Source organism: Ambystoma mexicanum, chromosome 12, assembly GCF_040938575.1.
Source record: "Ambystoma mexicanum isolate Mex_15411 chromosome 12, UKY_AmexF1_1, whole genome shotgun sequence".
NCBI lineage: Eukaryota > Metazoa > Chordata > Amphibia > Caudata > Ambystomatidae > Ambystoma > Ambystoma mexicanum.
Window position 1 is genome coordinate 624,136,752 of NC_090936.1, and position 25,228 is coordinate 624,161,979.

The window sequence follows — 25,228 nt, forward strand, 5'->3', positions numbered from 1 at the left end:
GTGAGAATTCTCAGAGATTTTCTGTTCCATACTGGACGGTGGAATCATTTCCACTTTATCCATCTTCGATGGAATGGCTGATAATAACTTTGTTAATATTACAGCCTTCTTGGAGGGATTTCCTCATTATTTCTTGTGCATCCTGATTTATCACAATTTGCTTCTCATTGCTGTTTTCAGCTAAGGATTTACTCAGTGCAGGGCCATGTATGGAGATATGGTTCGGAGTGAAGGTAGATGTTATCCCTTCATTCTTCTTCATAATATTAGTTTTGTGTGAGGTAATAGATCTCATCATTTCTTCCTTAGATGGATGCGGGATCTTTTCCTTAACATTTGACGTTATTATTTAATTAGAATTGCCTTTTCCAAGTTCATTTTCGACATAGGCAATTTTGCCCTTACCATTTGCCATATTTGAGATGTTAACATTGCTACATACATTCGATTTCGATGGAGTCGCTGAGTAACGTGGTGCCTCTAGGCACACAGCACTATATGATTTTTTCAAGGGCAATTTGGAGTCAGTAATAGTTTTGGGGTTGGCGCTCATTTGATCAAATGCAGGATCTTTCCTAGTCGTACAGCTTCTTCCCGAAATCAGAAAGTAGCTGTTTAAAATTGATTTGATGTTATGAAGAGAGGTCATTTGGACTCTACACCCTCTACTTCAATAACTCTGGTTTCCGCAATTTCGCCTGAGATTTCTTCATATATGTCAAGGATAAGATGGGAATTTATTATTTTCGCGGCTTCCAATTGATTTTTAGAACTTATGTTAGACTTTTTACTTTTTGATGTTAATTTTGTTTTCAAATTTGACTTCGGTATGAGTGCTTCCTGACTTTCTTTGGATAATTGTAGAACATCAATGCTTTCCTAATCGGAAATAACTATCACCGTTTCTTGAGACCGGAGGGGGGTCAAGCAATGGTAGAATCAAGTTCTTGGCCACATTGTTCGTGGATTTCTTAACCAAAGCTTACTTTTTCCTCTTAGCATGTCTTTTAATTGCTCTTAGGTGAGTTTTTTTTACACAACGTGACATAAAGGAGAAATTCTCTTCTGAGGACAACCCTTCTTGTCCTTTTTGTTGCTGCTCATTCAGTACTTTTACCAAAGTCTAAGGACTATCCGGAACGTCAGCTGGTTGGTTTATCTGAGCAAAGTGAGAGGTAATCGTGTAGTTCATTGCTTCTACTGCTATTCTATGTTTTTTTTATTTCTTGAATACAGTATCACATTAAAGGGGCAGAAGGAATAGCAGGCAGAGCAGTCGGCAATACGCCTGCCCCATCGCTCAATTGGTTACCTTTTTCCACTTGAGCGGGCGCCCAGTGAATGGATTGGCGATTGATAGCTCTTATCGTATCAGCAGCAATTATAAACCCTTCTATTTTATCCATTTGGGAGCATAGATGATGTAAAATCGTTTTAACATTCTTTAGCTCCAAGTGGGTCAAGTCATGTCCTTTATCCAGTAAATCTAATATTTTTATGATCACTGGAAAGGTACACGGGGATTGCAAATCATTCTCGATGGAATGATTAGAGCCCCCAGATAGATTGATTTGGGTGGACCTGATGGAAGCATCAGCCGAATCAGGAGAGTATGATAAACGGGGCGGCAATACCTCATGATTAATGTTCAGATGACAATCTCTGATAGGCTCATTTGCAGGACTTTGATCGCATAATGAATGAGACTTTACAAAATGTTGCCTTTTTAGAGAGCCATAGATGAGCTGGGTTAGCGTGTCAATTGCACGGGACACCTGATCGTCTAGGTCGACTATATTTTTTGTAGTGAATTCATGCCTTTCGTCGGGGTGTTGTTCAGCTAATAAAGATTCAGAGCAACTTCCAAAAACATCCTCTGTGGGCCGCACTACAGATCCATTTAACATTCTATGACAGGATAGAGAAGTAAAGAGGGGTGTAGTTGGTGGATTCTTTTCAGTGGCATGAATCATTGTGCAAGCATTAGCGGCCCTTGAAGTGCTTGAAGTTGTAGCTTCTGACGTAATGGGTTCAATATAAGATGTGCGGCCATTACAAACAAGCGCATCTATGCTAGTAGAAGTCAGGGAGGCTGCAATGGTAAGCACGCCCAACTCATTACATTTACTCCGTGTATGATTTCTCAGTGTCCTATTCTTCCTTTCAGGAAGATTGTACACTTTGCGTGGTACAATGTCTAAAATGTTTTGAACAAAAGACTGTGGGGCTCCTTTCAGCTGCTCATTTCTTACCGTAAGCCCCATAAACCGGTGTCTCTGGCAAGGCTGGACTGGTAAGTAAAAGAGGCCCTGGAAATAATTTACTGGGGACCAAAAGAGGCCCTGGAAATAATTTACTGGGGACCAAGAGAGGCCCTGGAAATAATTTGCAAAATGGCCCCACATGACACATTTTCAGCAAGACCAATGCTTTTGCTATGAGAACATTTGGAAATACCACACAAAAGAGGCCCAGGATGCAGAGGCCCACCGGGAAATCTCCAGAGTTCCCGTTAGGCCAGTCCACCGCTGGTCTCTGGCCGCAATAGCCAGGTGGATAAAGTGGGTCATAAGCAAAGCAGGAATAGATGTCTCCTTTTTCGGGGCCAATTCGGTTAGGGGCGCCATGACCTCTAAGGCGGCTTTCCTGGGGGGAAGTCTGGTGCACATTTTGAGGACAGCCGATTGGTCCAAAGAGTCCACGTTCAAGACCTTTTATCACAAGCGAATTGAACATGTTGCTTTGATGTAATTCAAGGGCTTTAAACTTGCATAATATGAAGCCTCCTATCTTGTAATAGAATGAATAATCCCCATCACCCACCCAGCTGTGTGTTTTTGTCTTTTTTGGCAGCTTCTGGATGAGGTGCAGCCCAATCGCAAAGGAGCCAGGAGGTCTCAGAGATCATAGCTGGGCAAGCTGGGATGTCATTTTAGAGGAAAGGACTTATATAAGGGCTAGGGCATGACCTGTCCTCCATTTTGGTTTGGGGTGCACCCCTAAGTTAAACAAACAGAACTTTAATTTTAAAACTAAAACTTGTTTTATATTAAAGTTTATTTTGTTTTTCTTTGATGCTGTGGTGTCAAGTAGTAAAGAATAATTGCATAATACTCACCTCCTTGTCTTTAATAGACTCTAAAGACCCCTCTGATGCTATTGAGGGGATTATCCATTAGCCGCGGTAACACTCCCTCACGTCACTACGTGATGGTGTGGCTACGTGCGGGTAGGCACGCGTGATGGTGTGGTTATGGGCGGGTAGGTATGCAGTGCTCCCGTGCACATGCTTTGCATGACAACACAGTTCAAGTGTTTAATATCTAGTAAACAATATGTTGGTTTACAGGGTTGGATTGGCCCCTATGCCTTTCAGCCCGTGGCCGGGCCGAAATCGTGCCTGGGGAGTGGGGGCCGGTTTCTGGCCATGCCTGGGCAGGTTTGGACAAAAGAAAAATGTTGAAACATTTTTTTGGGTGAAAAAAATAAAATATATTTTTGAAAAAAATACCTGCAACGGCATAATTCATCAAAGCAAGGTAACACATGCTACCTTGCTTTGATGATTTATTTGCATGAATGATGTGTGCATCATAACTTATGATTCATGCATCATTCACATGCTGCTGCAGCATGCAAAGTTGAGGGGCCGGGCCTGCCGCCGGGCCAGCGGCTGTCACCGTGCCGCCACTCCAGGGGGCACAGTGCCCCATGGAGTTGCTGTGCTGTTGTATTAGTGATAAATGCGTATTAGTGATATTAGTGATAAACAAACATTTTTAGAGTAGAATAAGCATTCCTTTCGGACTATGTATTTTGCCTTTCGTAAGGTGCAGTAATAGCATGTTTTTTTCTGCCGTTGTCTCTGTTACGATCATCACAAGACATTCCATCTTGGTGTCCGTGATCACTTGACAAAATCCTTGTGCCTAAAAGCTTCTGTACAGTGTAGAAATATTTGACCATAGCACATCAAGTGGCCATTTACTTAATTGTGCCACAATGAATGCTTTGTTGTAATGTGACTATCTTTCCCATCTCACTGGCATGCAGTTCAGGATGTTTGTTGGCATGTATGAGGTAACAAGTGCTCAGAGTATGGGATGTCCTGTGAGTGCGCTGATTTCCCTATTTTGCCAACCTCTGAAGCCTGAAAGTAGATGCATGCCGGCTTGAAATGCGGCCAATTTTGCACCAGACCTGCAGATGAACTTAACTGGTCTGCTGTTAAATCTCAGATACCAGTTTAATGGTATCCACTACAGAATAATTGCTCATTTTACTATAGCTGATATGATAGCTCAGTGGGTTGAGCGCTCGCTGCTGTGATTTGTGTGTGATCTGCAGGTTTGAATCCCAGCAAGGCCATCTCAGCCTTTCATCCTTCTTAGGTCGATAAATAAATACCAATATAAAAAAGAGCTTAATATGGATCTATATACACAGATATTGATACATATGGTGATCCATTCTTGTATAAAATGTATATCACATTAGTGAAATCATAACCAGATTTTTCGTAGTGTACTTAGGAACAATGCTATTTGATGCCACTTCCTTTTTTGTCAAGGGGTGAAAGGTCGTGTTTCGTCGCTTCCCGGGATGTCACTTTGGGGTGGGGTCAAATGACATCACTTCCTGTGATGTCATCAGAGGTCAAGGGTTGTGAGGCGAGGGGTCGGCCACTTTTTTGAAGCGATTGGTGGGCCGCTTTTTTTTTGAGTGTCCGGGCCTATTTCTTGTCCGAGTCCGACCCTGTTGGTTTATGTGCAAGGTGTCTGCTGCCTTGGTTCTTGTATGCATGCTATTCATATACCACTGGGTTCACATTTGTGTATGACATTTGCATAGGTCCTCATGCCCCCATGCCCACTTAAATGCAAGAGTACCCCAGTGCTGGCCTTCTGGGATCTGCAGTACAAAATGTCCCCATTTTAAATACCAGGCTATAAATCTCAGAAGGCACAGAAAAAAACACCACTGTATTACCATCTCCCAAATGGAACGGGGTATATTGGTGCCTATGCTTTTTGTGGGTTTGGGTTGCTTAAGAATTGTTAAATGAATGATATGTGAGAGAGTGAATGCTGTCTCGCTCTATTGGTTTATCGCGCTCTAAAATGTTTTGCAATAATGGGATTAACATATTAGGGCTTCTACTTAACAAAACAATCTTTCAAAATAAAATGCTTCATTATTGCATTATATTAAATGCGTATGTTGTCGTTTCCGTAGAGAGCGAGAGAGAGAGAGAGAGAGAGCGAGCGGGAGAGAGAGAATTAGAATATGGCGGCTTTGTTAGATGTAAGGGGGCACTTTGAGTGTGTAGTCTTACTTCTGTTTCTACTGTTCTTGTTTTCAGTCTCACAGCGGGGAAGTTAGTGACAGCTCTCTGCTAGGCTTGTATTGTGTGCAGGATGGCTTCGCTGACCGTCCAGCTATCACTGTTTCCTGCAGCGGTCCGGCGGGTGGCTGCCTCCGCCTGGAGACCTAATGTGCAAGGTAAAGCTGAATGCTTACCAAGCTGCTTCGTAATCTATGGGTCCCTCCTTCCAGTAACAGCGGATCGAAGTCTTCGCATGTTCACACGGGCTTGTGCGCGGGGCAGCCATTGCATTGCTCCACTTAAGTCGCAAAGGTGATCTCAGTCCAGAGGGCATTGAACGGTGTAGGATTATGATCTAAATCTAACGGCCCTGCTTGGTGAATCCACATTCAAACGTGTGCAGCGTTTATTTTATTTAGTGGAGTTCAGTCCCGATATGCCACGTTTTCAGATACGCAGGTGGAGAGGGGCAAACATTATGCTCGTTCCCGGATACTTGTATAAAAGGAATGCATGATCAGCCTCCCTTTTATGTGATTTACTGGACACGCACTACTTTTATATAAGTATTTGGGAAGGATCATGATTTTTGTCTCCACCAATTTTCCCAAAACTTGGAATATCTGGATTGAACATTTGGTATGTAGAACTATTGTTACTGCCAGTAACTATATTTCTACATAATAAATGTTACCATTCTCGGATTTAGTTGTGCTCTTTTAAAAAAAAAAAAATGGGTCTGACGAGAGGATTAACGCCTGATTCAGCTGAGCAGCATATAGTGAGTTAACCCACCCTGCTGCCGTATCCTCGGAAGGTAACAGTTTCATGGCATCTCTTTGGCGTAGCAATATTTTGTTCTCTGATGGGTGTATTTGTGGGAAGTTAAGCAGCCAGGTTAGAGAAACCAGATAGCCTCTCGGGGAAGGACTTGGGTGTGCGCTTTGCTGGGCAATCTCTAGAGGGGGCAGCCATTTGTAGAGTTTCTCAGCAGCAGCGTTGATCGCAGTGGAATGCATGCTGGCAGCCTGCAGTACCATTTTATACAAGCCTGTACATAATGTTTTTTTTTCCCCAGCTGTGTTGTTTTTACCTATCAGTTATTACGGTTGGGTTGTGACGTCACCCCGCCTGATGCTTGAGCAAGCACAGAGGAGAGCTCTGGCTTTCACAGCTTTTCAGACTTTTTTTTTTAATAAAATAGCTTTATTAGACAACATGCAGCCATTTACTGATAATAACTGTTTATAGTAGTATGTTTATTTGTTGCAATGCTAAACACGGAAGGATCTGTCTACATGTTATTTTTTTTTAAACCACAAAACGGTTTATACAATCCCTTTATTAACGTAATTGCACTATTTTTCTGTTCGTGTTTTATTTTAATCCAAACAGATTTTATATTGAATACATATATTTATACAACTGTTATGTTGATTTATACTGTGCACCGCTATCATTTGCATGGAGTCCAGGCACTTGAGCTCTGTAAGAAAGTGGGTGGGGTAGGTTAGTGATGGGGAAAAGGGATAGGATAGATGTTGTGCTCTTAAGTTGATGCTTTCAGAACCAGGAGAAACTGGCATCTGTGCGTGTCGACTTTCTGAGTGTGCTTTGAGTGCACTCTTCTTGTTGTGTCCGGAGGGGTAATGTCCAGTTTATGGGTTGTTTGTTGCTATTTTGTAATTGTGATGGATTGGTGACTTGTGTGTGTATTAAGGCTAGCCCTTTTGGGTGTGTGATGCATGCAGGAGAGGAGCAGGGGTGGTGTTTAGTAGTGTGTGGTTGTTTTATTGTTGGTACCAGGATCTGTACTGTCCCATGATTGCCTTGAGTCCGGGTATGAGTTGTGGGAGGTGCCAGTTTTTATGCTTGTCTCAGTGAATTAATTAGCCATGTTTTCAGGCGTTCTCTGAAAGTGAGGTGATCTTCTGTCGTTCTTATTTTCTTCGGTTACGAGTTCCATAGTTTGGCTATCGAACAAGAACATTTTTGTTTGGAGAAATTTGGCTCCTTGTCAGTTTAGTGATTTGTGAGTGATGCAGAGAGAGGGCTTTGAAGTGAATGCATGTTTTTAAAAATGTATTTTAACTGAAAGCCAATGTAGGCTTCTCAGGCTGGTGTGGTGTGGTCTCTTCTGTTTAGTCTAAGGAATATTCTTTCTGAAGTATTTTGGATGTGTTGGGAGTTTTTTTGTGAAGCGTTCTGGCATTCCAAGGTAGAGCCTGTTTGTGTAGTCTAGTCTCAATAATACCAAGGAGATGACTGTGTGAGTTCTTTTTTGGGAAGGTGAGGTAGGGAAGTATTTCTCTGATTAGTCACAGAAGGTAGAAGCATTTATTTGCTATTGCGTGGACTTGTGGTTCTCGTGAGTCCATGAAGTATTCCCAGGTTTTTATCGTTGAGTATGCCCTCTGGTTGGGTTCCCATGCATGGTCTGCTCAGGTTTGTGGGTGTTGCGCTATCCTCTGGGGGGAGAGCATTATTTCTGTGTTGGTCGTGTTTAGTTTGGGATTGTTGATTGTCATCCAGGTGTGTATATCTGTGAGGCATTTGTTGAGGGTGTTGTTTTGGTCTTGGGTTGAGGTTATCTTGAAGATGAGTTGGGTCTCGTCGGCACAGTTGTAGGTTGGTTAGTACATTGGTTTGAATAACTTTCATTAGGGTGGACATGTAGATGTTGAAGAGGAGTGGGCAGAGGCTAGATCCTTGTGATACACCACCGCTAATGTTTTTAGTGTTTGATGTAAACAGCTGTATGCTGTTTCAGTTTGGTTGGTGAGGAAAGATTTTAGGCATTGTAGAACAGAGCTTTTTATGCCGCGTTCCTCCAACCTCTGGATTAGTATTGTGTGTCTAATTGTGTCAAATGCAGCTGATATGTTTCGCAGCTGATATGTTTCGTAGTATGAGGTTCGATAGGGTGCAGTTGTCTGCGTGGTCGTCCCATATGGATAGAAGTGAAGATTCCGTCCCCCTCATGGTTCTGAAGCTAACTTGGGAGTGGTTGAGTGTTCTGTTGTTTTCTATATGGCTGAATAGTATTTTGTAGATGTAGTTTCACTGAGTAGGGTAGGTTCGATATAGGTCTGTAGTTGGTGGGGTTTTCCACATTTCCTGTTGGTTTTTTAGGCAGGACTTGATGTATGCTGACTTAAAATTTCAAGGTACTATTCCTGTGTTTAGGGATAGGTTCATTAGTAGCCGGAAGTATAATGCTGGTGTTCTATGGTTGAATCTTTGTTTGAAGATGTCTGGTGAGCATGGGTCAGTAGGAGATCTGCCAAGGTGGGTGTCTTTTATTAGTTTGTTGAAGGTTTTTTTGTTTATAGGTTCGAATCAGTCGAGAGTTGTGGTGCGCTGGCTGGTGGTTCCGGATTTGTGTTTGTTGTGTGGTTTGAATTGCTTCTATTTTTGTTCTAAGGTGGTTTGTGATGTTATCACATAGGGATTGTGATGGTATGACACATTTGTTGCATGATGTTGGGTTTTTGATTTCCTTGATGATTTTGAATAGTTCCTTTTGTGGTTTTGTTGCAGATTGGCGTTGTATACTTTTAGGACAGTTGATTTGTACATTCAGAGTTGTTGTTGCAATTTGTTTTTGACCGGTTGGTATTAATGGTCTAAGTTCTTCTATGAACCATCTATATCTTTTTTTTAATATTTTTGTATTTTTTTGTTTTTGCTATGGCTTTGAAGGGTTTTGCAGGTACTAGTTGGTCTAGGGCCTCTGCGATCCAGGTGTGTTTTTTTTCTGTTGGGTTTGGAGTCATTCTGTTTAGCTGAGAGAGGTTTGGTTTGGTTGATTCTATTAGCTCTGTTAGGGTTTCCAGGTCAAGACTATTCTAGTTTCTTTTGTTTAGCATGGAGTATTGCCAATACTCCATGCTAACATATTGCGTTTCCGGGCATTATGTGGTTTGGGTTTTGATGTTAAATGGGATCGGTTGGTGATCACTACATATGATTGGTACCGGCTAGGCAGTGGTCGAGAGTCCATCGCTGCAGAAAATTTGTCTAAATTGTGTCCAGCACAGTGGGTGGGTCTGTTTACTATTTGTTTGCATTGGAGGGTTTCATGTAGGGCGCTGAAGGAATTGGCTATGGTTCTGTTTTCTCTTTTGAACCAGATGTTTTCCTCCAGAATAGTATGTTCTAGTGATAAGTGGAGAGTTTGGTAATGGCGTCAGTGAGCTTTGTTGAAAAGTTGAGGTTGTGGATGGCGGTAGATCGATCAGGAGGAACAGTAGGTTGGCTTGGTCGTTAATCTTGATTAGGAGTGATTTGCAGTCTTCTGTGTCGGAGTGGTGTGGTGCAGATGTGGTCTTTGTGTGCTATTGCGATTCCACCCCGTCTTCAGTTTTCTCTGTTGGAATGTATTTGTTTGAAGTTGGCTGTCTGGTATGGATTTGTGGGCGATTGTTTTGCAATTGTTCGATAGCCATGTTTCTGTGAAGAAGAGTGTAGTTAAGTTGGAAGGTAGATGGATGTGTCAACAGTTCACCTGGACGGGTATATTATTAAGAAACCATATCAATTTTAGTCAAAAAGTACTGGTTAAAAACATGATTATGCTCTTCAAATTCATGTACATAACATTTAATAAACTTAAAAAACGATCTAAAAGTAATAGTCGAGTGACAGCAAATCCTGTTTGGTAGAAGTCAAAAGTTCCATAAATGAATTAGTCAATCATCAGAGCACCAGGGAGCATTCTTTCCTGCTGTGGCTATCTATGTTGGATTAATAATAACAATCTAGTAAACAATTTCTAGAAGCTCTAGCTCAACATGTTTCTCTTAAGTTTATTGTGGAACATTCTTCAGGAGAGATGGATTGGGTCACATAGACTTGGGAGTAGTGAAATCTTTTCTTCCCTTCTAGGCAGCTACTTCTGCTGGGATTCGGGAGAACTGTTGACAAAGCACATAGACGGGTATAAACCTTGAATGCTATTTTGACCTGAAAGCAGTTTACTGCTTGTATATTGGAGTTGGAAAGAAAAATTACCTTATCCAGTGTGTGGATGCAGCCATCAACAGGAATCTGAGTTAATGGGAAAACTGTATGAGGAATAAATACTCCAATACAAATTTGAAATCTGTAAAAATACTGATTCAATAGTATCAGACTGCTTGTTCTGTATAGAACTGTACATTCCTTGCTTTTTCCTGTTCGTCTTGTATGTTAATTGCATACGCTTACCTATAGACTTTCAAGTGTCTGAGAGTAGTAATCTACCACTCGTGGAATATTTAGGTTCCAATGGGTGTGAGGATGAAGTCTTTCAATCGCCTCTTTATGCAATCTCTACAGATCATGATGTTGGTCTGGTTAGGATCTGGTAGATCAAAAGAATAGGAGTGTTGTTTTAAATTGGTGTCATGAATGCACCAACAACTGCTTCTTATATATATTTTTTTATTGATAGAAAAATTGAGTAGATTCTATTTCAAACTTTCGCTAGCGGCTAGAAGCCCAATTAGATAGAATAATTCAGTTAATTTGCTTACTTGTGTGTTTTCAGATCGTTGAGAAATTCAGTAGTGCTTAGCATGTATCATCTCTTAGATTCAGATGTCGATAAGAGTCAAAATCTTCTTGAGGTTATGCCATAATACAGTGATCATTTCTTGTTAATAGGTGACTCACGTACTGCAGGAAGGAATTGAAAACTAATATTAGGTGGATTCTAGTTTAGAATACACTGTGGGCCTGATTCATGGAACGTTTTTGTATATGATTGTTCCATTATAAAGCACTTCCATGAATCAGGCCCTGTATGTTTATATTGTTGGGAGTCTTGTTTTCATGAAGTTCTTATCAGTATGTAAGCTGCCACTCGAACAACTTTATAAAAAGGTTTGGTGTCAACATGCCCGGTAATTACAAGTATGTATTGAGTCTATTATTAAAGAATAGTAAGCCGTTTCACTTGGAGCTTGAAAATGGATCTTACTGAGAATGTAAATATCGTGGCGTAGATAATCATCCGTCTCCCACGTCCGTGTTAGGTTACCGGTGCTCGGCTTTGGAATAGCAACGGGCGCGGCTATAGGAGTGCATTCTTTGTTTCCTTGGTTTTCCAAGAGCCTGTAAGAACCTGGAAAACACAGAAAAAGTTTGACCGCCATCTTAGAATGTTAACTAGTTAATTGAAGTTTCTACCTCCAGCCGCTATACATTATCTGATGCGGTTCCGTTCGATGACCTGCCATATATGACCAAATGGGGTAAAGATCTGGGGATCACGGAAGAGGAATCGGAACAGATCTGGAGGAGGGCTCATAAATCGTCTAGGTGCACAGCTATAAAAGAATCGGCATATAAAATCTGTCACAGGTGGTACCTGACCCCAAAGAGACTGAATGCGATAAACAAAGACCACTCACCCCTGTGTTGGAGGCAATGCAGGGAAATAGGAACCACATGCCCTGCAGCCAAAATGTTTTGTAAATAAATATTAGCTCATATTAAAAGATTACTGGGGCACAATTACCTGAATTGACAGGGGGCAGAGGCGGAAGGGATTATGCAGCAACCGGGGAGAATGCAGCACTTTTACACATCTACTAACGGCAGCCCGCATGACCCTGGCTCAGAATTGGAAAACACCAGATTGCCCTATTGTTGCATGTTGGTGGGTTAAGGTCTGGGGTGTCCTAGCAATGGAGAAAGTGTGTGCTCTCAAAACTGGGACATATCAGAAATTATGTCATGGTTTCCTGCCCCTCATGTCCCCAGCCCTCCAAGATGTCAGGCTGGAGCCAGGCCCCTATCACCTACAGGGCCCTCAAGGGCCTCTCCATCCCTCCAGAGACCCACTTGGAGTCAGACTTGGGGCTTGTGGCACCAGACTCATTCACTCCCATAGGATAACATTGGGGATTGGACTTGTAGTGCATTGATGGGGACAAGATGGATGCCCCCACATATTTCGGTTCCCAGAACTGCATGTGCAGTCTAGTCTTTTGGGTGTGGATCAGCCCAGGGATACCCAGAGACTATTTAAGCCACGCCCAGGCTGAGAAACATGCTTTGTGTTTTCTGCACCTGCAGCGTGACACTCACCATGTTCGGATCGGTCTCCAGTAGCCCTGCATCATTCTTCTGCGCTCAGCTCCTGCAAGAACACCGTTAGGAACAGCCTTACCTTGCAGCGCTTCTGTCTGTCATTCATCGCTTCTTCTGTTCTGCGGGCATCTTCGGCAGTGTCATTCCCATCCCGGCACGCCGCTTCCTAAGGAAAAGGGAAAAGAACAGAAAAAAGGCATTAGTAAGCATTCAGCAAATCATCGCTTATTTTTAAAGACTGTACAAGCTTCAAACGCTTACCTTGAATCCCAGCCGCTCTGGGGGAACTCTCCGGAACTTCTCATCCATCTGCAAGAGGGAAAAGACACTCCAGGTTAGCGTGGAAACATCTAGAGGCGCCGCATACCGCACTTATTCACTGCATTTCTTCTTCATAACCGGCATCCACGCTGAAAACGTTGCAGCTCCTAAAAGACACAGAAAAAGAACTCAGTTCAATACAAATACAAAAGGGTCGCATCGCGCTCTCACTCTCCTTCAGCGCTACTCATCTCAGCAGCACGTCGCCATCCCCGGACGCCAGCCATCATCTAAGGAAGGAAAGGAACGAAGTTGGAGAACAGTTCAAAAGACTCATTATACTTACAGACTCTTGCCAGTGAAGTAACTAGGCAGCAACGAGGCCGCATCAATCAACGCGCCCCTGTGCTGAAAGCAGGACGGAGAGCACACTTTCCAAGAAAACAAGGTGAGCTGTGGATCAAAGGGAAGGGTTGGACCCCGGGGAAGAAGGGGTTCAAGCACACAGAGACAATAGGGAGTTAAACTCTACCAATCCTGTGTTTCAGGCCCAGTCTCCAGTTGAGTAGACTCCAGGGAAGGGTTCGAGGTCGTAAGAGGTCAAAACAGGTTACGTCCCCGTGGATACCAGGTGAGCGTTACAAATTCCTAAAGACCTGGCTTCCCTTTCACGAGTACGTCGGGCAGAAAGAGCACTATATTCATAAACAACACATGCTTTAGAACTTAAGTGTGCTTTGAACTAATGCAGGAAGTGTCCTACACAACATAGACAAAGGAACATGTGACCGCCAGACAAGAAAAGTGTTCTGAATCAACCTTATTTGTGTGACATGTCAAAGGGGGGACGGGAGGAGGAGGAGGAGGGAGGGATTGTAGTTACTTCTTTTCATTGTTACTAATTGGTTAGACACTTGTTGGTCTCAAGGTTTGCCCAATATTAATAAGACAAAACAACTCGGTACACCAAAGAAGGACATTCCTGAAGAAGCTCTTGCAGTCGAGTTTCTTGATTTAAGGTTATAGCAACTAATGAATGAGCATGCAAACGTATTGACGTATTCGATGTTTTATTTTTAATAACATATTTTATTGGTTATTTTAAAACATACATACAACATACCAACATTTCCCCACCACCCTCCATCCGTGGTCACCGGGTTGGTCCATCAATCTGCTTGTGTCCTGCCACTCTGTACCTCACTTTCCAGTACAGCTTTACTTGGCGAGTTCCGTGTTGCGCTCCTGCGCTTTATCCCCTCCCCCTTTTCCTTCTTCCTCCCCCAATGCTGGCAGTCCTCAGGTCACACGTTCTTCCCATTTTCCCCAAATTTTTGTGGCCTTCGCTGGGCACCCCTGTGCTGTGTATATTCTGTGTTCTTTCGCCGAGCAGATGTCCATTTCGTTTGACCATTGAGCCACTGTTGGGCACTCCGGAGCTCCCCATTTCTGCGCTATGTCATGCTTTATCAGGCCCATTGCTATGGAGAGAAAAATACCCTCCCGTTTTTGTATGCAGTGTTCTCATCTGGAGCCCCCAGTAACATTATTGCAGGCTGTAATGTTATTGTGCGACCCAGTGTCCTTCCTAATATTTGAGAGCATTGTGTCCAGAAGATTTTGATTTTGTCTTGATTTTGGGGGAATTCCAAGAGGAGATGGATGAATGTGCCTTCCTCCCACCGGCATCTCAAGCAGTTGCGATCCGTTGCCCTTCCCCAACCGAAAAGGGCCACTCAGGGGGTAGTATACCCTATGGAGTATCTTGAGCTGGATCAGTCTTATTCTGGAGTCTTACTGCAATTTCGCGTGGGTGCATGAGAACCTGGATCCAGTCCACAGGTTCAATGGCCCCAACATCCCGTTCCCATCTGGCTTTGAGGCTGACCAGTTCCGGGTTAGCAAATGCATTGATGGCCTTATATAGGATCGTTGTTACCTTGGTGGGGGTGTGTTGTGTGAGTAGGTTGCGTTCCAGGGGTGTGCAATCTGGTGCATCGGTAAGTGCTTGCCTATAACCATTGAGGGTGTGCGTTAGTTGTGTATAATGGTAGTGTTCTGCTGCGGGGATTTGTGTTTCAAAGGTGAGGATGGAGCCATCGGTAACGATATCTCCTATCGTGGTTATCCCCGCCCTCACCCACCGGGTCCATGCGTTCAGTTTTCGTACCTCTGACAACACGTGTTTGTTCCACAGCGGTTGTGCCGTGGTGATCTTGTTCCCCCAACCTATGTGCATGTGAGCCTGCCTCCAAATGATCGCGATGTGGGTCGACATTGTTTGTGCTGGGGGCCTGGATAGACACTGATATAATGTTTCGAGTGGTGGGGTGTCCTGAATAATAGGTAGTTCCGCTCTAATATGTGGAAGTTTGCGATCCCCGTGGAGAAGGTCATTGACTACATTTAATTGGCTGGCCCAGTAGCAGGACCTAGGGTGTGGGACGTATTAAATGTTGATGCTCTGAATTATATAAATAAAGACTTAAAAAAAAAAAAAGGTTGCTGGGCCCATTCTACCAGAGCCTCAGAGCGTTGGTGGCTACCTCCTGCTTTTCAGAGGGCTGTCCCCGTTTTGGACATCAGTCATGGGGCTAGGTTGTCTTTATTGCAAATGTTCGCCAAGCAGTGCTACCTGGATTCCTTAATGGCGCTGGACACTCGCTTTGGTTGTGCAGAGCTCCAGAGATTCCTGGTGTACGTTTTCTCACTCCACGCCCTTCTACTCTTTCTGGACTGATTTTGCAGTTTTAGTTGAAAAATCCATGGGATGGAAGAATCCATCTGAAGAACAAATTCAAATCACCTTTTGAGTAATGTTCTTACTGATGGACTTGTTCTTCCTCATGCGAATTCCACAGCACCCTCGCAGTGACTCCCTCATGACAGATAATCTATTCACTGTGGGTCTGTGATTTCCCCAGCTGCTGAGTGCTTAGGGGTGGGGTGGGCAGAACTGAGTTCATGTGGCACTTTTGGATCCATATATCGCGTTTGGTGTCGTACCAGGAGTGACTCAGATCCACACTAAACCCCTGGTGGCTGAAAAAAATCAGAAGACTGAAGGTGCTGAAGAAGATCCACTTTGATGACAAATCTTTGGAAAGGAGGAATAATCAGTTAAAAAGAACATTAATGAAAGGGAAGTAATGTGTTCATTCTTGTTCTACCAGCATTTAACGGAAGAGGCCAAATTAAGCAAAATGCAATGTTCAGTCCATGTCGCACATTAATGTTACATGTGTACACCTGTTGATCATCCTGGGTTAAATCGTCTGCGTTATGCTTTGGCAGGCAATAGTTAGTGATCCATGGGAGTATAAGTAACTAAATGGAATGGGCTTTGGGCATGCCAGAAGAAAAGAGATTGAGCAACCAAAAACATGAAAATCATTGTTTTAAAAAGCTAAAGCATCTATTTTTTTTGGTGGCTTTTTTTTTCCTTGTGTGTGTGTTGCGTGTGTGTATATTTGATTTAATGCCGGACTCAAGATTTTAATCGTTGGATCGGGGATCAAACTCCTGTTATACAGCATGTACCAGAGCTATCCACCCAGATTTAATTTTGGTGGTGATGTTCTGTTTAGCACCCATCTGCCATTACATCTGTTACTTTTACATTCTTCAGTTGATTTCATGCATGTTCCTTACTACCTACACACCTTTGCACTCACATTACTGTAATTCAGAGTTCTAGCGGGTAATTTGAGTGGTAAATTGTACGTGTTAATTTGTTTGTTTTGAACTGCTTCCCATTAAACAGATGCTGTTCTGTGCCGTGCTTTCCACAAATCATCCTACAAGGCTCTTCCTGATTCTAAATGGTATGCATAAAGAGACCTGTTAAAAATGTGAATTGATTGTTAATTTTTGCTGGCACCCTTTACTGCTGCAGCGTTGTCCTTTTGGTGTTCTTGCCATCCTCCTTGAAAAGCTGTGCTACTTCTCTAGACTCACTCATTTGCTTTTCAGAGCTAATGTGTATCTCAAATTGCTTTTATTCTAAAGGGAGACACAGTGGTACTGCACAGAATCTGGATTTCATAGGATTAAGAAATTGATTAGTTTAAAGGAATTGGAGTTGTGGTGGTCCGATATTGTATAATTTTTGGATGGGACGGCTGGCCAGTTTAAAGTCTGCCATCATTTATTTGACAGGATTTTAGAATAAATCTGGTTAAAAAAGTCTATTGGTGTATATATGGTATGCAATCTGAGGAGCTTTTCAGCTCCCTGTTTTTATAAAGAAATTGTTAAATACATAGGATAGTGGCAGCACCAGTTCTGTAGAAATAGGGTCATTTCTCAGACATAACCCGATACAGCCATCCAAGGATAGAAACGTGCAAGGAACAGAGACCTTCATTTCCCCAATGGCCCGGAGCATTTGTTTGGCCAACCATGGTATAAGCTGAAAAGAAGAGCGTCTCAAATCCCTCTTATTTTTAACATATTTATAACAAAAACATCATCATTCATCAGTCCTGTTCTAACATGAATCCTACAATCTAATGGGCCTAATTTATATTAATAAAATACTTTGCCCTCACTTATTGGGTACACATGCTTCCTGCATTGCTTCATTATTCCTCTTCCAATTACCTCATAATATGCTGACCAGCATAAAACTTTTTGTTCTCATTTTTAGTGAGCAAAGGGCATGTTTAGCAACTCAAAGGCTGGATGGAAACGGTTTTGAGATGACGTAGCCAAGGACACAAAGCTTGCTGTCTCGTTCCCATTGCCTCATGTCTACCTATGTCTCACTTGCTGCCATATTTCATTTATAAAAAAAACAATGCTAAAAACTGTCGATTCTATTTAATGCTGCCAAGTTGGTGCATCTGGAACTTCTTGGGCAGACCCTCCCTTTTCCTACTTTCTCAACCCTGCTTGATATATTTGTAATGCATGCTGTGGCATAGTTGTTTTATCTTTTTGCTGTCGCATTTCTATGTTAATGAAATATATCCATATGTTATTCATATTGTGCGCACATTACATTTCTTTATATATGTGTTTTCCTGCACAAATGAGTGCACTGTAATATTGTTCATGTCTACGTGCATTCTTTTAACTTATTGTTCATGTAGCTTCATGATGAATGTAATTTGCTTCATGTTTATTGGATGTGTACCCCCCATCACGTATTCTTGCCACTTTCAATTTACATTTTATCCCTTCCCTAACAAACCCGCCTGGGATAAGAGTGGTATGGCTGCCTCCATGAATAATGCTTCTCACTTTTACAATGTTGGCCAGGAAGGCAGCACACGTGTCCTGAGTGTTGTATTCACCTGTCCATCACCAGAGTGGGAGGGTAGTCTCTTTTGGTGTACTCCTCTACAGTTCTTTCAGAAATGTTCTGAAGAATGGTACCATGAAACCGTTTTGGAAAGGACCTAATTAAGAGAGCAACTATCGGATGATGCTACGTCCAGTTCCTCAGACTTTCTGGCATGAAGTGTAGCAAGTGTAGGTTTGCTAGATAGCTCCTCATGGCAGGCTCTTCTACATGTCCTGTTCTTCGGTATGTGAATAGCGACTACGACTCTACGTTGGCCAGATAATGTTGTCATGAGCCTGTTACTGGGCGCAGGGGTGGAGGGTGTGCTGTTGCAGTGAATACCTTATGTGGATCATGGTGAGTGTTGCACGTTAGTGTGTTGTGCTCTGATTATGGTACTGCATTGTTGTGTGTAATGCGTGCTGTTGTAGATATGCAAAGTACTTGATAGACTCGCTGCATTAGTACCATATTCTGTAGGTGTTTCTTTGGTACAAATCTTGATTCTGATGTGACTTACGTAGTATTAGTGGGTGCTGTAAATGGTGGTGAGAAATGTGCTTCATCATGGCACGTTTCCTGCGTGTGCAGGACATACAGGAGAGTCTGGCTGTGGATCTTGTGCATTACATTTTTCATGCTTGCTGACAATTGTGTGTCTGTATTGCAGTAGATGTTCATTGACAATGCAGAGCAAGCCATTGGCTGAGTTGTGTTGATGATGGTAACCATAGCTGGGAGTTTGTGCTGGGTCAGATCGGGCAGCTAATGGAGCATAAACATTTTCTTGGGGTGGTGTAGCATGCTTCAGCGGGACACCATGTAGAATTGCCTCTTGCTCGCTGAAACCTGTACCAATTCTGTGCTTTTTCAAACATGATGAGCAGCACCCAGCAAGTTCTGTGGAGCACATTGGGGGACCAGAAGAGGCCCTGATCAAAATAAGCCACGGGAAAACAGTGTTCTGGGTCGTGTCTGTTTGTAATCTGCCCTCTAAGAGGCCCCACTGGCACGCATACCAATAATGGGTCTCTGTGACAAATTGCCATCTGGGATTGTGAAAGTCTTGGCCAAATTATTTTTAATAATAAAAATGAACCGGGTAATAGTGGTCTTGTAACGGAGGCCTCCTGCTAAACGTATCCCCCCACCTTTTCATAAAAATCTCTACACCAAAAACACTAGTGCCTACATGTGCCCTTGCAGCACCAGTCTCCTGACAAACTGCTGCATCAGCTTTTTCAGAGGCACAAGGCAGGTTCACAGGTTACTTGTGCATTCCTGACCGCTGCTGTGACCCAAGTCACAACTGCCAAATGTGGCATTTTAATTTCATTTCTGCGCTTTGTATTCAAGATATGATCATTGTTGCTTCATCAGTCTGGTGGCAAGGTCATCTCTTAAAAATGAGCCATACCTGGCTATGGTATGGTGACTGACGTGCACACAATTATTAAAGCCAGAACAATTTGATGACCTAGAAGTGTCAACCCTGTGAGCCCAGTTCAGTGATGTTCATTTATGGCTAGCTTGACTGTCTGCACTGTTCCCATTGAGACAATAGCCAAGGTGCTTTCTTACTATGATTTCCTGGGAGGAAGAGTAACACCTTCCCTCAGGCCACAGAAGATCTCACCAGGCGATCACCTGGGGAACCTGCTTCAGAGGGGCACACATAATATAGGCCACCCTCATACCAGGGGCTGTACAGAGAGCCTTAACAGTTAGCAGGCAAGGGAAAGAGGCAGTGTTTAGAGTAGCCAGAAACGGAATGGTTGATCTGAACCGGGGATTCGCCACCTTGTTTTTCTGTTGCGACACTCAGGTGTGTTGTAAAAACGCCACAGGTCACTTCTTACAGCAAACGGAATTGGACCCCTTACACTGCAGGCCTTTGTTTGTGCAATCCCCAATGACAATTTGCCTTTTATAAAGAAGGGATCACCCACTCCTCCTTTGATTTATCTGTGCGCTTTCCAGAAGACTAGAAGAATTGCTTGTACCTCTATCAGGGGTGCAGTCCATTCCAACGTCCTCCAACAGTGGGGTGAAGATTGAAAGCATCCGAGGCGAGGGAGAGCTCTGTCCCCATAACCATCCCCAGGGAACAGTGGGGGGATGACTGCTGTTTGGACCAAAGTCTGCCCCAATCCCAGCTGCGTTTGAACCAGGATCCTCAATGAAGTTGAAGAATCCCCTGTAGATGCCAGCCAAAGTCCCAGGAGTGTGGAACATAAGGACTTGCCCGGTCCTGGAGCCATTGAATTGAGACTCCCAGCACCCAGAAAGCCGAAGAGCAACTGGAATTCTGTTTGCACCGCTTCGACCCGCCTTCAATGCCCTTTGAGCTGACATGGGGCTTGCACTGCAGCTCTTTTTGGCACTTCATGATTTCAAACATCTTTGAACTGGCTCCACGTTTACTCCTCCCTCCCCCGCAGGGAACATGAAGAGGTTGGAGGCACTTCAGGAGGGGCTCGGGCCAATGTGAAAGCCCTACTAGGAGTCTGCAACCCAAGGCCTAGGAGAGAGGCTGCCTGTTATGAATGCTGAACTTGAGCTGTACTGTGAATCCTGCATATTTGAGACGAAGGAGGCGGACAAAGGGACCTTGATGTAAGGGGAGATGCGAGTCCGGTAATCCAAGACTTAGGAGAGAGTTATGTTGTGCACCCTGAGTCCTATGACAGAGTCCTACTGCAAATCCAGTTCCCAATAGCCTAGAAAATCCTTTGAAGAAGACAGGAAGACCAAACCCAGATACAAACGAGGGCAGAAGGTACAGGAGAGATCTGTAGTAAATCCTGAATCCGAGGCCCATGAGGGACCTGCTGAGAACTGTTCAATCTAAGATCCTGGAGAAGCCTTTTGAAAATCTTGAACAAGTTTGTTTTTATTATTGTTTTAGGGTAGGGCTGTACCTGAAAGCATAGGTTTACGGAACCTTTCCTTTGGCCAAATATGTGAAACTTGTGTGTTAGCACAGGGTAGTCAAAAGGCTAAAGACTCGGATTAACACTTTTCTGTTGGCCACCATCATCTGGAGCGTCTGTAGATTAGGCCTCCCTGGACTGGCCAGGGCTTGTTAGAGTAAGTGTTGGATCTTCTGTCTGATCATGAGGGTAACATTAGGGGATCACCATGGAATCCCCCCTCACTCCCCGCCCCCCCCTTACACCGCTTTGGGTTCGTCATTTAGTTGTATCGCTCCCTCTAGCACCACTTAGACTTTAATCTAACCCTAGCCCTCACCATTTTATTTATGGAAACAAAGGTTTGATGAGCCTAAATCAGTAGTGATGTATACCATTGCCCTGAGTTCTCCACAGCAGCCTGACCACTGTTATGAACTTAGCAAATGGTACAGGTGGTACATTAATAGTGAGCTAACGCGGGAAAGTAAGGAGCAAGCCAGATGTGGTTAATACAGACTATTGTGCTTGTCTTACTAACATGAGCCATGGAGTGGTTTAGTCGGGTGAGGTAGGGTAAGAGCGTTCTTGGCCCTACTGGGCAGCTATCGGGACTGTACCATAAAGTTATCACTTCCCAACTTAAAATTTCTGAGAGACTAGTTTACCTTCTTCTGGTGGGGGATCCAGAGGCGGGGGGGGCAGCGGGGGCTAAACCCTGTGTCACCACCAGACTGCAGACAGTTTGACGGGGACTGCTTTGCTGAATCACAAATAGGCCATTGTTATCAGCCAAAGTTCAGAGGCTCACTGTCCTGTCTAATACATCAAGTAGGGTTTTTCCTTGAGCAACATCAGATAAAGGTAATGTATGCTCTCTGTATCGAACTATTGCGAGAGCACAAGGATGCTCGGGGCATCTAATAAAGCGACTACATAAATTCCAGTACATATAGGGGTTCTAGCTGAGGTTGAGAAACCTCTGTTTCCAAAGTGCTCCAAAATGTTGTGTGACTCCATGGGCATACAATGAATTGGTATAGACTATAGATGGTGGCCGACTTATCTCTTGCCATAACATGGCCACATCTAAGAGGTCAGTTTGGCAGCAAGTATTGGCAAGGGATAAGCTTCAAACTCTTCATACTGTGTACAAATTGTCACCTGGCTGTATGTTGACCCTAGAGATCCCTTAACACATGGGGAATCAATGTGGGGTCTGTAGTTGTACTTTTTTCAGATCTACTGAGGGGGGGGAGGGTTAAGTGGTTTCTAAGTATGATGCAGTTCACCATCTGAGAGAGTCTGGAGTAGAGAAAATATATATCTCATACAGAAGCAGAAAGTAGCATGACAGCTTTTCATATTTAGTCAAATAGGAGTTCGAAATCTGTTGAGTTATCTGGTCATTAGGATTCATACATTATATATGTGTATATGTATTTCTCTAGGAAGTTCATGTGACTCCAACCATGTTTTTGTTTGAACTTGTCTATTGCTTGGTACGTTTGTATGTGATTTTTTGTTGCAAGCTATAAATAAAAAATAATCTTAATTTTTGAGTAAAGGAGTCGTAGCACAAGGTATTCCCACAGTCTCTGGGTGACCTCGAACCAGAATACCTGTATTTTCTACCTACAGGGCAGTTGCGACAACAGATCAAAGACTAGGTTGCAGACCTGCTGCAACAGGGTCCAAAGAGGACTTTCAGCAAGCAATTGGGTGATGCCACTATGCAATGGAGTCTAACCTCCAAAAGCAGTACCATCATGATAATCATAGTAGAGGGTAAATGTTTTCGGATAATCTGGCAGACACAGAGATTTTGGCTAACACTTCGATTTAGGTAAAATTATGGCTTACTTCTGTGGACCGTGGAAGAGACTTGCGGGAAGCGGGAGCTTGATCAAAAGTGAAAGCCTGTAGGGGTTCGCAATTGAGGCGTAACCCATAATCCATTTCTGGCAGTATCTGGCAATTTTAGAAAGCCTTGTAAGTTTGCAGTTTACAGGTTTGGGAACTTGAACGATAATGTCAATTTGTGATTGAGACCCACGTCTCTCCCACAGTGATGTTATGCCTAAAGTAATAAGCTTGGATTTGGCATACTAGTTACGTGATCGGGCCCTCCTCTGAACATTAGCGTGCAAACCTCTCTTTTAAGACTTGGGAAAACCCCAGTGAGGGTATATTGCAAAGATTTATAAGTAAAGGTGAACCAATATTGGCTGCCAGTGTGTACGAGCACTGAGAGTTATGACAAACAAATTTAACGCTGTAAAATATATTGCTTTTGAGGGATTCAAGACAAAATGTTTGCAGATCAAGCGGTGTATAATTGTGGCAATGCAGATGAAGTTTCCTCTACACATCAACTAACTCTTGCAAATTTGTATCCTCAAACAAAACCAATGCAGCCCTGAGCACAATCTGGGGATATGACTAGTACAATGAAGCAATACAGCTGATAACCTATTCATGTCACCATGCCAGGTAATGCTGCTATGGTATTGAGAACTGATATTTGAAATTCCACGTTGTGTAGGTTAGCACCATACGAATTGACCAGTAGTATTTTCCAATCATGCAATTGCCTGTGCATTCCCTAATCTAAATCTGCTTTTATGTAATGAAATGTACGGAACGATGAGCCACGCTGAGCACTCCACTGGATTGATGAGTAAGAAGGGAAATATCGGAGTTCCCCTTTCTCTGGCGAAACTCGGCCACTTTGCCTCCTGAAGTAAAATGTTTGCCCCATGTTGTTCCAAGTATGAAACCAGTTTGTGCTTTGACAGGATTTCCCAATCTCTGTACATTACAACTTATCAATATTGCAGCGAACGTGGTCTCCAGCCACAGATCTTCCTATCATTTTGATTTCTAGAAGTAAAACAGTTGCAAACACATTCTTTGGTCTATTGGATCATGAGCTGTATTGTGTATTGAAGATGCCAAGTACATTTGAACATTTTAGTTTTCCCAGAACTAAAGCCCCTGCCACCCTTGCTGCATCTCCAACTTTGCAGTCCTCCCTATCTCTTCTTACAGGAACACTAACTGCAACAACTCTTCTATCGGGTTGTTTTCTTTGAGTAGTACACTGTAATCTGTCTGTAAAGCCAGCTGAGAAATATAATAGGAGTGCTACTGTGCAAGGATACTATGTGTAGCATAAACATTTATTCAAACGAAATCAGAAATGAGTGTAATATCAAAAAGCTAGAGCATTGGATCACTTGACTCCTGAGGAGTAACAAAGTCGGGGGGCTCTATGAAGGGCTTTGGTTAAGTGATTGCCAAGCCTAAATTGGTATAGGGTAGTTGGAATCTATGATGGGTTTTTCTTCTTCTGGGGTGTTGGAAAAAATTGAACTTGCCATTGTGTTGAAATCGAAGCTTGGCTAGATACAGCATAGCGTATGTGGCATTTGTCCATTTTGGTTCCTGTGAATGTCTTGCGCTCCACCTGCCCAGTTGCTGAAAATACTTGGCATAGAAAGATCAGACTGAAATTGTAGTGAAATTCAACCTTTTCCCTAGCATGTTGCAGGCACGAGAAAATCCAGTTTCTGGCGATTATCGATTGCAGGCCTGCCCTTTATTTCAGTCTTGGTGTCAGAACGGTGTGCTATCTCAACCGTGACGTGTGGGGCAAGTTAAGGTTTTCAGCAAGTCCTCAACAAAAGTTTGATTATTACTCTTGACAGCATTTGCTTGCACATGCGGTTTACGAATGTAATTATGTTGAACAAACATTCAAAGTACTCCCACTCTGCTTTTGCATGCTTTAGGGTTCTAGAACGGTCTGCCACTGAGCCCTGAAGATGAGTTAGGATTACCAGTAGCACTAATTCATTTTTCCACCTCTGCTACTCTTGTTATGTCCTTCCTAAGCCTCAAATTCGAGGCATTGTGGTCGTACTCTCCTCTAGATGGGTATTCCCTTTGGCAAGTGCCTCTTGCCTGCTGCGATGGAGATGTTGGAACTGCAGTCCCACACTAGGCCTAATGTCCAATGTGGCCTAACGGTTTTCTTGGTTAACAATCCTCCAAGGGAGACCTTGTTGCCTTTCAACCCGGCAGTTGCTGCCCCCATGTTTCCAGCATGAAGGAAAATGCATACACCATCATGGTGGATTTTTACCTGGCAAAGAAGCACCACCCGGTCCCCTTAATTCACCACCCATCAGTCACTGGAGTGCTTGGTGGTGCTGGCCGCGACTCACTCTGGACCTGAGATTCATGCCCCCTCCTTCTTTGCCCCCGATAGGGAGGGCAAGAAGCTGATGCCAGAGGTCTTTAGGTTTACACGTCTGGTAGCGTGGCCCTGTGGGCTGTGATCACTAGTTCATAGGAGCAGCA

General features: G+C 43.3%; 1 protein-coding gene across 1 annotated transcript in view; it reads left to right on the plus strand.

Annotated features, from left to right (window-relative positions):
* Window positions 1-5,338: 5,338 nt before the first annotated feature.
* MRPL42 (mitochondrial ribosomal protein L42) overlaps window positions 5,339-25,228 on the plus strand; it is a 50,623-nt gene continuing 30,733 nt past the window's right edge. Inside the window, exons 1-2 of the mRNA XM_069629076.1 lie at window positions 5,339-5,502; window positions 16,428-16,488. Coding sequence (XP_069485177.1) covers window positions 5,418-5,502; window positions 16,428-16,488 — 146 coding nt within the window. The 5' untranslated portion in view covers window positions 5,339-5,417. The remainder of the gene's footprint in view (window positions 5,503-16,427; window positions 16,489-25,228) is intronic.